This window comes from Rhinolophus sinicus, chromosome 16 (assembly GCF_057876585.1).
Source record: "Rhinolophus sinicus isolate RSI-liver-muscle chromosome 16, RSI-T2T, whole genome shotgun sequence".
NCBI lineage: Eukaryota > Metazoa > Chordata > Mammalia > Chiroptera > Rhinolophidae > Rhinolophus > Rhinolophus sinicus.
In genome coordinates this window covers 185,451,553-185,469,138 of record NC_142516.1, presented here as the reverse complement: position 1 = coordinate 185,469,138, position 17,586 = coordinate 185,451,553, and the positions used below count along the sequence as shown (strand labels likewise).

The following is a 17,586-nucleotide window of genomic DNA, read 5'->3' as shown; positions in this document are numbered from 1 at the left end:
TAATTAATTAAAATGTATAGAACAAAAAGTTCTCATCAACAAGCAACTATGTAAAATATTGCTCAATTCCTTAAAAAACACACACACACACAAAAAACCCCTAAACTTTCCTGTGATCAATTTGTCAAATTGATAAATGTCAATTTGAATAAAGTAGAATGGATGATGCACCTAAAATTCAATATTGTAATAACTACATTTCTATCCAAATTAATTTGTGGGTTTAATGCAATTCCAATAAAAAATTGCAATGTAGTTTGAGGTAGTTGGAAAAACTCTACATTTCAAGTGGGAGAATAATCATGAGATTAAAGAAGGGGCTTTAGACAAATATGGATAATAATTTGTGTGTTTGCTGGAGCGAGGAGAACTTACACTATTAGTTATTAAAAATACTTCAAACTCTCTCTTCTGGTGAGAGGCGACTGAAATGCTTTGGCATTATCAAATTCTAAAGAGCTTCCTAAAAGTGAAAGTATTAGATCTCAAAGGTGTACATTTATTCTAAGGAAATAATCAAGGCTGCACACAAGATGTAAGTACAAGGTTGTTTATTTTTAAAATGATATTCATGGAAAGTTTGAAGGCATTTGGTCAGCAATAGAGGATTTGAAGATTTTAAAGTTTAGACGATCGTGCAGGAATCACTGACATATTTTAATGGTGTGGAATCGTCTCACCTATATGAAAATGAAAAAACTAAAGATGATAAAACAGTCTGGGTGAGTTTTGAAACCTACCGATTCTTATTGTACTTTGTGCAAATTACTTTCTCTCGCTAAGCCTCCCTCGTCTGTTACGTATGACAGTGATGTTATTTACCCCGTGACATCGTTTCTAGGATTACGTGGGAGGAAGCGTGTGGAGGGTTTATGCTAATGCCTGGGACACAGTAGGCTTGTACATGTGACCTGAAGTGGTGATAAGTTATTAGGTTGGTGCAAAAGTAGTTGCGGTTTTTGCAATTATTTTGAACCTCTTAAACAGCAATTACTTTTGCACCCACCTAATACAATCTATGTGTATATCCCAAGAAATTAGGAAATATACTGACATGTTAAAGGAGCTTATCTTTGGGTGGAGAATTTTTATGTGATCATTATGTTGTCTTTATAGTTTCTGTACTTTATATATACATTATCCACAATGAATAACTTCTGTGAGAAAAAAATGTTTTTTAAAAGAATGAAGTTGAGAGGAAGTATTCCTGGGTGGTATATATAGAGATGTGTGATTCAATGATTATTGTAACTAGAAGTCCGTTTCCCTGTATATTAAAATGATAGAACTAACAATAGTAAGAGGAAAATACACATTATTAGTGCTATTGTTTTACTCCCCTACTTTACCCATTACTATTTACTTCCTTTGACTTAGTTGGTCTTCTCAGTTTGGGGGTCTTTGTCCTTTTGGGCAAAGCCATTACTGTGAGGAGCCACGGAACCTGGACTTCTCTAAACTGTCCCCTCCCCCCCCCAAACTCTCCTGTATTCACAAGCATTCAAAGGAGGGGTTCTTGAGCTGCTGCAGCATTGCCCTCCTGCTCTCACTGTCCTTTTGCCCTTGTTCGGAGGACAGGAAGGACATCCTGCCTTTCCCAGGCGGATAGTGCTTTAACGCTTACGGAAAGCCATCAAGCTGAACCTTGTCGGGACATGTGTCACTGGGGTTCAGACATGATTTTAAAATGGCCCTATGCGAGTCTTCAGTAATTCCACCACAGCCTCGCTTTGGGGCCTGCTTTTCACTCCAGCCTCATCCTGTGTCTCAAGCGTCCAGCCGTGGCACTCCTGTCTGCGGTGTAGTTGACCTTTTGGTTAATAGGAACACAGAGGAGACTTCTACACCCGCTGACAGGGAATGGTGACCCCTTTACTTGTGGCTGCTAGCTGGGGCCCCCAGCACTGGCTCGTTGTACTCACCTGCAGCTCTCCAGCAGAGTGGGCGAGAGCAGCGTGGGGGCGCGGCAGGTGAGTACAAAGAGCCAGTGCTGGGGGCCCCAGCTAGCACCCAGAAGAGCGTGGGGCACACTCAGGCCATGGCACCATTTGCAGGGTTGTCCTCGTTTATCATCATTGTCACTTGGCCAAAGTTTACCGGAACTCCTGCTCTTGGTGTCTCTAAGGTGATGGTCTGCTCATCATTTCACTTAAGTACCTTCTTTGAATGGAGCTCTGTCTCAAGGTAGGGAGTTGTGTAGAGCAGTAAGAAAACGTGCTGCCTTCTGGGAGCCTTCATGGACCCACTTAAAATTACAAACAACACCCAGAAACATTTGCTCCCTGTTTCTCTTGTTTGCGTCCCTTCCTTTGTAGTCCTGTGTCATGCACGGTGCTTCAGATCGTGTTCAGCAATGCATTTCTTTCTGCTTTGCATCACGGCTGTTTCTTGGTCCATCTCCCTCGTTAAAGTGTGATGTCCTTCAGGGTGGAGCTGCGTCTATTTGCATCTGTACCTGTAGCATGAATCCTGGTGCTCATGATTGGTGCGCAGCAAGCATATGTTGAGTGGGAAAGCACCAATGCCGTGCACCATGTCGCTCCTGCTTGGAGCATTTTGATTTCCTTATTTCCAAAGTGCAGTCTGTGGGACAGAGACCACTTACTTTATATCTGTCCAAGGAGGTAGTGCACTTGTGTGTGAGAACCAGTGAGTGAACCGGTATATGCTTGTAAGAGGAGTGGATGCAGCACCCGCAGTGGCTGTCAGCTCAGCAGAACACATTAATTAGTTGTTGAAATTTTCCTTTGTGGATAATTTCAAAGGAAATTTCCAAAGGAAAGCCAGCCTATCCCTCGTTAATACGCTTTGCTAGTTATAGAATAATGACCCTGAGAGCAGTGATGCCAGAGTGTCCCCTCCCTCCATCTGGAGCAGGGTCCTTGCATGGCGCGGCTTCATCAGCTGCCCGTCCCTGTTTTTCTCCCGCTCTGGGGTTTCTCCTCTCCCCGTTGTCGCCTCTGGAACAGGGTGCTGCGTGTTTCTCTGTCCCTGTCCTCTTTGCGTCCTCCTGGATGGATAGTTCTTGGCCTCATAATGTAGTGTTTTGCTGTTTTACATTTTTAAGTATTAAAAATTATACTCATTGGGATTTTTAAACAAAGAAAGTATAAGGAAACAGAAATAGAGGACATAATATACTTTACATGGCTCAAAAGTTAAAAACCTAAAGCGATATATGATGTTTGAACTTCCTACCCTGCCCAGCCACCCTCTGTGTGCCTCTTCCCAGTGATAATTACAGTTAATGTGTTAGTGTGTGTTTTTCCATAAAGTGTTTTAAATATGATGTACAACAGCATATACCAAATGGAAATGGATACAAGTGTATCTTTTCTATTTACATGGAGAAGTCCCAGAAAACTGCTCTGAACCTATCTCTTGTCATTTAATGTATCTTAACGGATGTCTCCACTGCCACTTCCCTCTCTCCCCCATCTGCTTTATTCTTTGTAACTATTGCATAGTATTCCATTGTGTAGATAATCTAACTTGTTGTGTCACTTCCTAATTAATGGGCGTTATCACTTTTCTCTTGAACTTTTACTGTTTCAGTAACACAACTGTGACTATACAGACCTCTTTGAACACTTCTGCAAAGGATGTACACATTTTACATGTTGATCTTATTGCTAAATTGTCCTGCAAAAACTAAATTACTTTTCCCTAACTTAGACACTCCCCCAAAGTGCTTGACTGTACCTGAATCTCTGTCAGACTTTTCTACTTTTTGTCAGTATGATAGGAGAAAATTTTTATCTCGTTTCAATTTCTGTTTCCTTGATTATGTGTGAAGATGGTGACCATTTTGAATTTATAAGCAATATGTAGTTTTTCTGTGAACTGCTTCTTCCTAGTCTTTGGCCCTTTTTCTGTCTGGTGGTGGCTTTTCCTTAACTGGTTTGTATGAGGTTGTTGGCTACCTCCTCAGGCCTTCTTTCAGCCTCTGTCTAATAGTAGCTGAACCAATAGCCTCACTCAGCATGTTTAATCCTCTACATAGGATTACCATCAGATAATTTTTCTCACTAGTTTATGGTTGCCTTTATTCTAGAATATAAACTCTTGAGGAGCAAGGATATCATGTCTTCTTCATTATTATATCTCCAGCATGTAGATCCAAGCCAGACTCATAAGCCCTAAGTTATTGTTGAATGAATGAATGAAAGAATAATTGAATCAGCCTATGTGTACCATAAAAATTTAAATTTTTTTCGAGTTTGTTTATGGTATTTTTTTCCCCAGTGGAAGCTTTGCATTTTCTTTCAGTGAAATGTATTAATCTTTTTCCTTTATGTTTTCTAGATCTTTCTCACTCCAAGTTTATAAATAAGTCTACCCAAGCCTCCTTTGAAAATGTCTATGGTTGCATCTTCTAGATTCAAATCTTAGACCTCCATAACATTTATTTTAATATAAAAAATAAATTGTTAGCTAATCTATCAGCATTCATTGAACTCTCCTTTGTGGGTTTAGCACAACAACTTTATGGTAAACTATATTTCCATGGATTAGGTCTTTTCCTGGAGTCAAAGTGTTTTAATTACTGTAGTTTTATAATATATTTTAATAGTTGTTGAAGGTAGTTCTCCCTCATTTTCTTTCTTTCTTTTTTTTTTAAGGTTTTTTGTTTGTTTGTTTGTTTGTTTGTTTTTTAATGACTATGATCTCACATTTATTTTTTCCAGATAAATTTCAGGATCATTTTTGCTGAGGCTGAAAAAATTATCTTAAAAATTATTTTAAAGAAATATGTCGAACTATGTATATACTATATACATATTATATGTATTTTACAGCTTTTAAAAAAATCATTATCTCATGTCTAGAACTGATAACAATTCAATTTGTTCAACTTGATGTTATTAAACTTACGATGGGCTGGATGCCAGAAGTTGCTCCTTAGAGAAATGAGTTGATGCATGTGAAAAGAATTAGCATCCTTTGACCAGAGGGATTTATGTTCTGCTAGAACTTTTGAGGGTAAATGGGTCCTCTAATTCTAGACATGGCTGTTATAATTGACTATGACAAATTATTGAAAAATTATCCTCAATCTTAATCACCTATTTTGGATGTGTCTTACAGAAGATTAGATACAAGAAAATCAAAACCCTAGTCTTTATTGTGCTACTAATGAGCTGTTTAGTTCTTGACAATTTAATTAAACTGAGTTTCTGACCCTGTGTTTCATCACCTGTAAAAGCATAATAATGCTCATTCATTCATTCCTTCCTTCATCAAATGGTACTTTATTTACCTGCCTACTTTTGAGAATTGTGAGGATTCAGTAACAGAATTGTAGTAAAATTCCTGTTTGAAAATATTAAGGTCTTATCGTTAAACATTGCGCCTTCAAAGCATTTCATTTGCTTATCTCAGTGCCTCTCTCCCCAAATCCCACTGAAAACACAGTAAAGGAAAATTCTATTTCAAAAAGCCACTAAGAACAAAAGAACAGGCCAGGAGACTGCAACAAAGAAAAAGATACAGCAACATTTGGAAGCTATAAAGTAGAGAAGGAGAAGCCAGAAATCGTTTGCAAATAGTCCCGAAGAAAGAGTCAAGAATCGGAGGCAGCGGATCCCTCTGAAGCCTAGGGTTGAAAGGAGGAGGGTGAATTAGAAGTCTAAAAAAGATGCTGTGAGACCCCCGGCACCACACTGAGAGCCGGAAAAAAAAGAAAAAAGTTTTAAGGATAAGGGAGGAGGTGGAGGTGTACTAGGAGGGCAGCTGGAATTAGGTGGAGATGGTAATGGAAACATAAATCGTCTTCCATGCTAGGAAGTCAAAAGAGAATGCATTTTTTAAAATATTAAGAATTGAAGATATGCATGCTACTAAGGGGGAGGTATAATAATTGACAGATGAAACCACACACAGGGACTGACGGTGATTGTGGTGGGAGCAAGCCGGAGGACTGCAGCTTCTTTCATTTTGGTGTAAAGCTTGATAGTTCTAACAAGTAGCACTGTTACTTGGTGGACTCTTACAACTATGTACATACATTATAGTGAAAAACATGAAAATGATTTAAAGACTTCATACTATTGTGGGAAAGTGAGTCTCTAGCACAAAGCTTGGCATTTGGTGTTTAAGAAATGCTTTTGGAATGTTTGAATGAATATCATTCAGTTATTTAGAAAACTCTAATTTCTTCCTTGTTGGTGCTGGATAAGAATTAGAATTGAATAATGCACCTTAGCGATTAACAACTAGTATATTTGAACTATCACAGTTTAAGAAACCAGTATTTTTATTTTGGTACTATAGACTGTCAGAAGGCCTTTGAATAAAGTTAAAAAAATAAATGTCAATCTGAACTTTGAATTCATTTTATGCTTTTCATGAACAACGTTTTGGGGTTAAAAAAAAAAATACATGTGTTGGATTGCACTGATCAAGACATGACAGTATTTTCCCTGCTAAAAAATCTCTGATTCAGGCACTAACTTATGAATATGGCACAGGCCTGATACCTCTTCCCTCTGCCTTTTTCTGCCTTTGAAATGAGGTTAAAACTCAGTCTGCCTCAAGGGAGGTAGTTGACTATTAGAGAAATCCTGGCTCCTAGTTCTTTGTTTTAACATAGTAACAATAGTTTGGAACTCAAGTTGCCTCTTCGAAGAGGATAATCAGAATGTCAGAAGCTAGAGATTTAGTGGTAGTAATTGATCTCCTATTTGAAGCAAAATATCCCACCCCCGCTCCCAGGGAGTTCAAGTTCTGCTAATATTAGAAGTTACTAGTTAATAATAGGTTGAGTGATTATTCTCCAGGATGGAAAATGTTTTATAAATGGAATTGAACTACAGAATTGAATCCAGTATTTATTTGTAAGTGGCTACGAATTTGTTGGGAAAGAAATGCTAGAGAAATGACCGAAAAATAGTGCTGTGTAACATTCTTTCTGCACTTCATTTTATTTGTTTTTCTTTGCAAGACACGGGTAAGTTTGACTCACATTGTGTTTCCCTCTGTGTGTGTTGTAACTCTTGATCTAATATCTTGAACATGCATTTTAATCTCACAATTTCAAACTCACAGAGCTTTTATTTGATGAAGGTACAATTATTTTTGATATATATATATATATATATATATATATATATATATATATATATATATATATATGAAAATAATTTTACATAGAAATGGTACTTAAGTAAAAGTTTCAAAAATGGAATATTGCACCAACTAAGGTTAAATACGTAATTAACTTGGATGTTTTCTGTACTACCATGTTAACTGACAACTATGTTTTAAAACTCTCATTGTTCCTAGAGTGAGTTACTGGAATTTAAGCGACAGCAACAGGAGGAAAAAAGAACCAACACCCGCCAGGCAGAACAAAGGAGGTATAAAAGGCTAATAAAATAAACATGCTTCGTTAAGACAATTCCCTATAAAGTGTTTACAATGTTTTAGGAAAACACTAGGGTAATATTGAATATAGTTCTGGAATCTGTATTATCTTTTTAATATTTTTATTATTGGGGTACGGTATCTGTGTGAAGATGCCAACTGCTACATACACACATACATACACATACAATATCCAATTTTTCTGACTAGATAGCATACATTTACACTAGAAAACTGAATCAGGCTCATAAGCTATGCATTTATTTAGGCTATATTTAATTTGCCTCCCATGGAAGAAAAGTATAAACCTTCATCTTTTGAGATGACGCTCTGCCATTTTTAGACCACTTTAGAATAATTGAACTGGTGTAGGTGGTGGACCATCCACCCTTGTATACTAAAGCTCAGACAAAAATCCCCATGAAGTGATTTCATATTGACTAACATATCAGGAAAAAAAAATTTAATAGAACCATTCTGGACTTTTTAATAGTACAAGTATTCTCTATCCTGTTCCTATAAGCAGACACTGAGTACCGAGTTCAATATCATGTTGATGTGGGGACAGTGCTAATAGCCACCACATCTGTCATTATTGTGTTAGGATTTTTCTGAGCGGCACTTGGGTTATTTGCGTTTATGGCGGTGTGCTTGAGTACCTCAGGAGAATACTTTAATGTAAAGGCTCTCACGATTTAAAGGAGCAAATTCTTCTTTTGAAACTGCGTGGCTTCTTTTATATGTTTAATCTTCCCACTATCACTAACATAGATTTTTAAATTCTGGTGGTTACGTTTTGTCGTTGAGACTTTAAACGGTATTAACAGAAGCTCTTAGTGCGGCTGGAGCCACTAATGGTGGATGGATGTTCATATTCTTTGACTAGAGTATGCTGCTTCCATAGTCCAGTCAAAATAGTTTCAAAATGTCGAGTGTGAATTTATGTGTTCTCTTCTGATGATACAGAAACATCAAAACTCTGACACACACGTTAGACTCTTTGGTTGGGTAAGGGGACCCCATTACTACTACCTATTTTTTTGTTGTTGTTTTAATAAAACAGACCATAAATTAATTTACTCTTCTATTGGATTTTCTCAGGATGTGTTTAGTGGGTAGAACTAAGACTTCTAGTGGTTTGGATGTGAGATGGGATGGGGACATCGAGGGAAAGCCCATCTTTGTTACTGACACAAAGGCTGGATAAAAGCAGCCCTCGGTGTGTGAGCAGTCCAGAATACCCTCGGTTGTGTTGTTTAAGGGGCAGTAAAGTCAGCTTTCTTTTCCTTAATATGCAAGTCTCCAGTAAGGTACTGTTCAATTTGCATGCTGAGAGGTCCTGTAAAGGGGACTTAAATATTGAACTGTGCAGTGAAGCAGGCTGACCAGGATATGGCACTTGGGTAGAATTTACGGTGGGAGGAGGGGGGAGCTTTACTAAGATGTAACCACTGCCTGATGGGACTTGAACTTGTTGAGAAAACAGCAACCCAATAAGCTAGAGATCCAACTGGGTCAACAGGCAGTTGGCATTTTAGCCCCGAGCAAGTACGGACAGGCATAAAACAAACCCAGTATCTGGCTCTGCCACCCAGCAGTCCGAGTTCCCAAACCTGCCCTAGCCGCCGCCTGACAGCCACATTCCGTGACCACATTCTGCTCGTCTGCCCGACTGACAGAAGGCCAGTGTGACGGGGTCCAGCTTACCCTTCCTCCCTTAAACGTGTGCTGAGTAGCTGCCGTGCACCAGGCACTGTGCTGCAGCCAGGAAGCTTCTAGTCTTAACTACTGTTTTTCAGTAATCTGTTGACGTCACGGGGTACCTATTTTAATGCTCTCTCTCCATCCTTCACCTCCCCGATGCGATTCAGGTATACCAAGGCAACTCAAAGCGTGCTGTTGCCTTTCATTTATTTGCCCTTTTAAATTAAGGGATTTAAAGTTAAAATTCCGTAGTACGACAGGCATATGCAAGTCCATGAAACAAATATTTAGAGTGATTAATTATGAAGCAATCACCCAGGTGAGCCAGCTCCAGGAAGAGAATATAACTGCCTCCCTACAGTTAGCCCTTATTCTGACCTTTATGATAATCACTTTCTTACCTTTCGTTATGGTTTTACGTCCTGTGCATTATACTTAATTTCTGAAATTGGTTGCTGCAGTATGACCTACCATCATACTTAGGAAAGTAAGGGAAAGACGTACCCATTCCTTCTTTTAGAAGTTCAGGGCTCCCTCTTCTGATATTTCCTCTTTCCCAAGCACTCTTCCATTTTCCTTCTATTTTTCATTTCTGGGATTTACTTTAGCAAGACTGGCACATGGGAGGGGCATCTAGCTTGCAACAACAGTGCCACATTGCTCTTTTTGTTTTCTCATCATGGTTTAGGTCTTGCTGAAGCTTCCATCTTCCGTCAGCCTCTGGGGTTCATGCCTGGCATGGCTGTAGGGTATGGTTGCTTGAGAAGACAGGCAAGAAATCTCAGAAGTTAAGAATTGTGCCCCCTCTGGCCTCAGCCTCAAATGGCACCTGCTCCAGCAAAGGGCTGTTAACAACATGTCACATGGTTAATGTGAAAAGAAGTTTCCGTAGATTTCTTCTAAGCTGGAGGGAGGAAGCAATCCCACAGTCAGTCATACAGCACATTAGGTTCTCAAAAATCTCTCAGCCTTGCAGCAAGCTTTTCACTTACACACATTTCTCATTGTTTTAAAGGGTAAATAATGCTTTTCTGGACCGACTCCAAGGCAGTCAACCAGGTGGCCTGGAGAACTTTGGAGGCGATTGGAATATGAATAGTGGTAACAGCTGGGTGAGTTGTTTTTTTTTTTTCCTTTTTCTCTTAAAAAACAATCTTTCAGAGTTGAAGAATAAAAACAATGAGAATTTTAAAAATATGTTGTGGCCTTCTCTCCAGATATTTGTTTGGTGTGCTGTTCAGCTGTGTGGTGGGCAGTCAGCCAGGGTGATTACTGTAAATGCCACAATAGCTTCTGAAAGGGAGGAAATCCTGATTTCAGCTCTGGCCAATCACAGTAAAACAATGACACCTGCCCTTTGTTCTCAGTGTGCTCGTCTGGACTGTGAGGCTTTTTATTCCCCCTGGCCCGGACCTAGCACACAAAAAATGAACGTTTTTTTTGTGTGTGTTTTTTTTTCAGGAAAATTTTTAGTGAAATATGGTTATAAAAATAGTAAGTATTCTCTAGTAATACATTTTTTTTCAGTGAAACTAGCATATCAAAGAAACCAGTATTTAGTTTTTCACTACAAAATGATTTTTTTAGAAACCCTATAGCAAAAGGCGGTTTGGGAAAATGAAATGTCCTTGTAGATTTCTGTGAAGAAAACCTCGCAACTTGCAATGTGTATTTAATGTGTTTTGCGTGCCCTGTATATTATTGAGCCAGCACTGAGTCTGTGGCATGATGTGATTGTGGGGTTTGCAATGTGTACAGAATCAAAACGAACTACAGTGGCTTTACAATTTAATTGAAGCCCAAGTGCATATGTGTCTACTCAAAAAAAAAAAAAAAAAGCAGATAGAAATCTTTAAACTGGTTAAATGCAACAAAATAATCAAGGGTTTGCCAACCTGGAAACTCAATAGAGAAGATCACTCTATAATAAATAGTCAGTGGACAAAAGATCATTTTTGAGAAGACAATCTGTTAGAAATCTTATATGCATGTTTCCTTAAAAGGCTTCCAGTGGTTAAAATTGGTCAATTTCACAGATTCGTCTATAGGAAGATAACAGAATATACGCAACTCTGCAGAGAATGCATAGTGGATGTGTGTATTCGTCCATAGCATATGGTCATGTGTATCACTATTGCATTCAGAAAAGAGACAACATGGAAGGGACAGAAAAGACTCTCAACACAGGGTTTTTTTGCATCATGTGTTACAATTTATAAAGTATTGATGTGCTCATAAGAATCTGTGAGTAGGAGTCATGTGAGTTTATTGTCCAAGTTCATGGAATTTATAAGTTAATGAAACGTGATTGAAACTCAGATTTTGTACAGGACTTGCAAACTGGGTGTACATTTTGCTCTCTACTTATCCACGCTCCAAATTTTGAAAGTACCTAGAAAAACACCTGGGATTGGGGGAAAGCTGATGGGAGAGAGTAAATGAATTAACTAAATGGGAGGCTGCTAAGGGAATGGGGAATTCAGCTCACTAGTGATGGCTGGCAGGCCTTACGTAAGCAAATTGTAAATCTTTGCTTAGGTTCCTCACGGATTGAAAAGAGGGGAACATTGTGTCCTCATGATACGATGTGAGGGAGGGTGATTGAAGTTTCCTTAGTAGGACAGGCATGTCCAAGTCCAAAGTGGTTATTGGCTCTTCCTTTACTTGAAAGAAATGTGACAGAAAGGTGAGAACTTAGGCTCCCACTTCCACCTCCATCTCTACTTACCTACAGGCATCCCTACCTGTATGCCTGCCCTTCCTTGTGGACCAGTTTCTGTCTCCACTGACTGGGGGACTTTGTTCCATCTCAACTAGAAAATTCCCATCAGCATAAAATATTAATAAATATAACTATATTGTTACCACCTTTCCCTCTTGCTGTGTCTTTGTTCCGTTTTGAGCAAAACTTCAAGAGGTGTCTATCCTTGCTGTCTCTAATTTCTTCCCTCCCATTGCTCTTAAACTCACTCTAATCAAGTTTCAGACTTTACCAGTCAACAGAAATGCTCTTGTCATGCTCACTAACGACGTACATATTGCAAATCCTGTGGCTATTTCTCAGTGTTCATTTTTTAACCTATTAGCATCATTTGTCATAGTGAATCACTCCCTTCTCTTTGAAACTGTTTCTCTACTTGACTTCTGGGACCCTGTACTCTCTTGGGTTTCTACCTACTTCAGTGGCCACACCTTTGCTGAATCCCCTGCATCTTTTTGTCCTCTCAACTTTCGGGTGCCTTAGGGATCCACCTTGGACCACCTTCTGAATTTTATGTTTACTTGATACCTTGGTGGCCCCAAATATTCTCATGAAATTAAATACTATCTATATGCTTATTACTCCCAAATTTCTATTACCAGCCTAGACCTCTTTCTCCAAACTTTAGGCTTGCAAATGCATTTGTCTACCCAGCATCTCTACTTGTGTATCTAGTAGACATTTCAATCTTAGCATGTCTAAAATTTAACCTTTAGTCCCTTTACCCCAATGCTCTATCTGGACTTTTTCCTGTTTGCACAATAGCACAACCCATCTCTCACGTCCTTCCATAGCCGATCAATCAAGAAATATTTTTGACTCATCCTTCAAAATACATCCAAGCCAACAGTTTCTCTTCCCCACTCCTGCCTCCATTACTGATAATCTGGATTCTTGAAATGATCTCCCAGGTGGTTTCGTTGCTTCCACGCTTCCCCACCTAGAGTCTGTTCTCCATACGAGAATTAGCCCTTTGAAACAGAAGTCAGATCCTGTCAGTCTTCTGCTCAAAACCCTCTAATGGCTCCAACAACTCTCCAAATCACTTGGAGTAAAAGCCAAAGTCCGTACAGTAGCCTAGCAGGTGCTATGTGATCTGCCTCCACCTTACCCCTCGGGCACCCTATTTCTGCTGTGCCCCTCATTCCTCCCAACCACACTTGCTTTCTTACTGTTGAAACCTTGAGGAACCAGCTGCTCTCACCTTGTGGCTTTTGTACTGGCTGCTCCCTCTAACGCTCTTCTCCAAAATATCCATAGGATTTGTTCTCCTTCAAGTATTTCCTTGAATTCCCCCTTAGCGAGGGTTCCTTGGTCATCTGGTTACTGCTGCCACCTGTGCCTTCACCCCTGGCACTTGTCATTCTCTTTCTGGGCTCCACTTCTTTTCTCTATAGCACTCAGCAACTTCTGACGTCATTTTATGTATATGTTTTGTTAACTATTTACTCAGTCTCTCCCTGTGGTAATGTATGCTCCATGTGTTATCAGAGCAGGGCTGTTTGGTTGTATCCCAAGCATGAAAAAGCACTGACGGGAACTTAACACATGTACAAGGAAACAGGTGGCTGTGATTGGTTCACCCAAACAACAGAGATTTAGAACTAAATGATGTGATATACTGAAGTGACTAGATGCTGAACTTAAAATAGCTGTGTATAAGACATTTGATGAAATAGACACTGGATTTAAAACAATGAGCACAAATAAGAGGCAAAAACAACCAAGAAGATTTGAAAAAAGAATAATACAGAACTTTTAGAGATTAAAAAAAACCCTATAATCATTGAAATTAAAGCACTAAATGAACTTATCATAATAAAAGGAATAAAAATTAAGAACTAAACCAAAATACTATTCTCATCTATTAGTATTTGGAAAAAACAAAACAAAAACCAGAAAACAGAAGATTGGCAATATACTTTGTTGACAAGGCTGAGGAGAAACAGGTTGTTTTACACGTTGTTGGTGGGAATTAAAAATGATACAAACACGATGTAGGTTGATTTGTTACTATCTCCCCGTAAATTAAAAACCAGGCCTAGACATAGTACAGAAAAGTTCCACCAAATGTTTTTGGAACAGATGATTCCAAATGTCTAGAGAGTTTTTTTAGATAAATGAAAAGGAGGACATGTACCCCAAAAGGATTAAGCAGGTGAATGTACCTTTCTATCAAAATTAGACAAAGACTCTACAGGAAAAAACAAACAAACAAAAGAACCAAAAAAGATCATCTTACAAACATAGAGTCAAAAAAATTCACAAAATTTTGATAGAGTCAATAATGAATATTTTAAAAAGGCAAAATATGTCCTTATCAGATTGCATTTATCCCAAAATGTAAGCTTGGCTTATTGTAAATGAATGAAAAAAACAAAATAAAACAGAAAATTGAGATAATTCACCTCATAAATTATAGGACAAACACCATATGATTATCTCAATAGATACAGAGAAAGTATTTAATAATTTTTAATACTTGTTTGTGGTAAAAGTTCTAGCAAACTAGGAATAGAATGGAAATTTCTTTATAAAAAAAAAAAAGACATCAAAAACCTAAACCTATAAACAAAATGTATCAAAAGCATTTCCTTTAAATCAGATATAAGGATGAAAAAAAAGTTTATAAATCACACACGATACAGTTATCTACCTGGAAAATACAAAAGAATTTGTATTCAAATTATTCAAATAAATAAGCACCCGGCATTGTTGGTAGATGTAAGATCAGTATATACAAACCAACTTTGTTTCTACACATTGGGAATACACAAAACAATCTAATAAAAAGATCTAATAAAAATGTACAAAACCTTTTTAAAATATGTAAAATTTTATAGAAAAACATTAAGGAATAAGTAAATGGAGAGTTATACCTTAGTAATGGATAGGGATGAGCTCTCAGATAATCCATAGATTGACTTAAGCTCTAATCAAAGCAGAGAACCAAGAACAGCCAATTCACTCCTGAAGATAAAGAAGTGTATGTAGGGACTTAGTAAAATATTTACTATGATATAGAATTGGCACAGGCAGACCCCACCATTTCTAGAATGTTGATGTATGACAAAAGGCAGAACATGTCACTGGGGGGAAATGGACTTACCTAATTGTTGAGACAAGTGGGTACATTTACCCACATGAAAATCAGTCCCTTCCTAACACTGTTCATAAGAAGTCAATTCCAGGTGGATTAAACCATTTAAATAGAAAGTATTTTTAAATTTTAGAATAGACTATTTATAAAATTGAGCTAGGGAAAATTTCATAAGACCCAAAGTATAAACCAACAAGAAATGGCAAGTATACATTAAAATAAAACATCTATTCATCAAAGGGCAACATGCAAAAGTAAGAGGCCATACACTTTTATCCTGAATGTTTTGTAAATAACAAGTTAATAAACGGTTAGTAGACAGAAAATATTAAAAGTGTGTTATTTATTTAGATAGGTGATGATTGAGCTCCCCTAAGCAATGAGAGAGGAGAGCAAGTCCCAACTCACAGATGGGGCTTAGAAGAAATATTGGAACCAGTAAAAAGCCAAAGACAAAAGGAAAGGGAGAAGGCAGAACATATGATAAAACTAAGATGAAAGCCAAGGAAAATAAAAGTAGTTTCTTAAAACATGTTATAGAAACTTCAGCAGCAGGTCTCTGAAAAATATGAGTTGGGTGGACAAATTCGATTGATCTTTATTTTAAAACCTGTTAAAATTTAAATCACATTCTTCTCATATTATTTAATATATATTTATTTGATGATTTAAAATTGCTTTTGTATTTTTTAAAAATGTGTTTTCGTTTTCGAGAGTCTGTTAGTTTTCACGATGCACCTAGGGGGAACACTGGAAAAATCAATTCAGATGGTCTTTCTCTGATACCAGTAGGAGAGACCCTTTGGGATACTATAGAAACTCTAAATCCTTTTTCTTTAAGGGCAGCTAAACATTTGCCTTGACCTCTGAGACAACCTGAGATTTCAGTTTTCCAGAGTGTGAGAACAACAGCAGTCTGAATCCCGAGTGTAACTTGGTCCAGCATTCTGGGCGGCTTAGTGGATATTTCCTGACCTTTGCTCATGGTTTGGGGCAGACTCATTTAGTCTATCTCTCTTCTTCAGGGTCCGCTTAGATGTCACCTTCCTGCTGCCTAATACAATGCATCTATACTCCATGTATTTCCATTTAAATGGCTCTGCTCCACACTGTGTTAGTCCTGTCCTTGCTGTAACTGTGGAGGTGGGTGACAATATTTGTGAACATTATTATTTGTGACCCATGTCAGCCTATCTCTAAGAACACAGCTGATGAGCCGTCGTCACTCAACAAGCCATTACTTTGTTGACAGGGACTATTTTGTGAGTCAAATGCCACAGGACTTGAAAATTCAATCACTTCACTGGGACTTTAAATCATTAACAAATAGTCACTTAAGCCTGATGTAGTAAGAGTGTTCTTTGAAGGAACCTTATTGTGGACTTACAAAGGCTTTGCATTTTGTTTTGCTGCTTGTAGTAATTTTGTTTTCCTTTTCTTCCAGGATATGTGAGAAATACTTTCTTACATCTGGCCTTTGTCAACTGACCTTGAAAACGCTCGTGAGACGCTTTTCTTTCTAATGTGCTTGACTTCAGCTGCCTATCCTCTCAGCTGAGCAGCCGGGAGGACAGGTTTCTTCTCCCTGTCATTATTCGTGCAAGTTTGCAGGAGCTGATCACTGAATTTATATTTAATCTCTACTGCCAGTGAAATGTTACAGTATCTTTCTAATTAGTTTTGCCTCTTTTATTGGAAGTATAATTACAGCAATGGCAGTAAGATAGAAAATGAGGGAATCATTTGATGCTTTCCTGTTAGTGAGAGCGGAGATGCTGCATGCTTGTCGCTCTAAGCAGCTAATTCTCAGGTCAGGTTTGGGGAAGCTTCAGCATCTTTTTAGATTTTCAACCCCTACTTTCTTGATCCAGTGTATAAATGTGAGCAGAAGAAAAAAAATATTTTGTACTCTTTTAAACAAATATATAAATAAATATTAAACTGCCTTCATAAACATGGTTGGCTTTTATTTATTTTTATTATTAATAGCTACTGAGTTTTTCTCTCTTGGTGGGGGTGTCTAATTTTTATAGTCTCCTTTGCAGTCCACATAGGTCAAATATCTGTAATCACTATGGGATCTGGCTTTGCTCTTGATGGACTTACTAATTCTTTTCCTCTGGTTTTTCAGAGTGGGATTCCCGAAAGGCCAATGTCTCTCCAAAAATCAACTAGACACAAAGGTAGACACCAAATATGGTTGGTAGGTATTTTAGAAACTTGTCTCCAGTGCATGCAGCCTACTTCCTATTGCTAATTCAGTAGGCTTTTCAGTTCCACGCTTATAACCTTGAACCGGTTTGCAGACCCTCGAGTGCAAGAGCATTGGTTTCCCCAGGCCTTATGGTCCAGCCCCCAGTACCCCATGTTATATAGGGGAAACAATGCATTAGGTCTTAGAGTGAAGGTTGGAGGAATGAATAATTTTTGCGGCTGGACAACTAATAATATTTCGCAGCATTAAGAGATCTTTTGTGTTACCACAAAAGATCTTTTGTGGCTCTTTTGTGGCTCTGTTGAAATGAACTTGCCATATCTCTGTATTCATGGAAACACTGGGATTCAGGTTCTTGGGCCGAGGCTGGGGGGAGGGCCTCACAGAAGCTGGTCAGGGGTGACGTATAGAAAAGGCCGGATTGGGTGGGAGTGGTCCTAG

The 17,586-nt window shown here is 38.3% G+C and overlaps 1 protein-coding gene across 3 annotated transcripts in view; it reads left to right on the top strand.

The window, feature by feature from the left end:
* EPSTI1 (epithelial stromal interaction 1) overlaps positions 1-17,132 on the top strand; it is a 73,245-nt gene extending 56,113 nt beyond the window's left edge. Inside the window, exons 9-12 of one of the 3 annotated variants that reach the window (XM_088793013.1) lie at positions 7,285-7,358; positions 10,085-10,181; positions 16,375-16,432; positions 17,062-17,132. In XM_088793013.1, coding sequence (XP_088649139.1) covers positions 7,285-7,358; positions 10,085-10,181; positions 16,375-16,383 — 180 coding nt within the window. In that variant the 3' untranslated portion in view covers positions 16,384-16,432; positions 17,062-17,132. Of the gene's footprint in view, positions 1-7,284; positions 7,359-10,084; positions 10,182-16,374; positions 16,883-17,061 lie in introns of those variants that run through there. The other 2 variants (XM_019749815.3, XR_016019240.1) reach the window with 2 other exon arrangements.
* Positions 17,133-17,586: the final 454 nt, after the last annotated feature.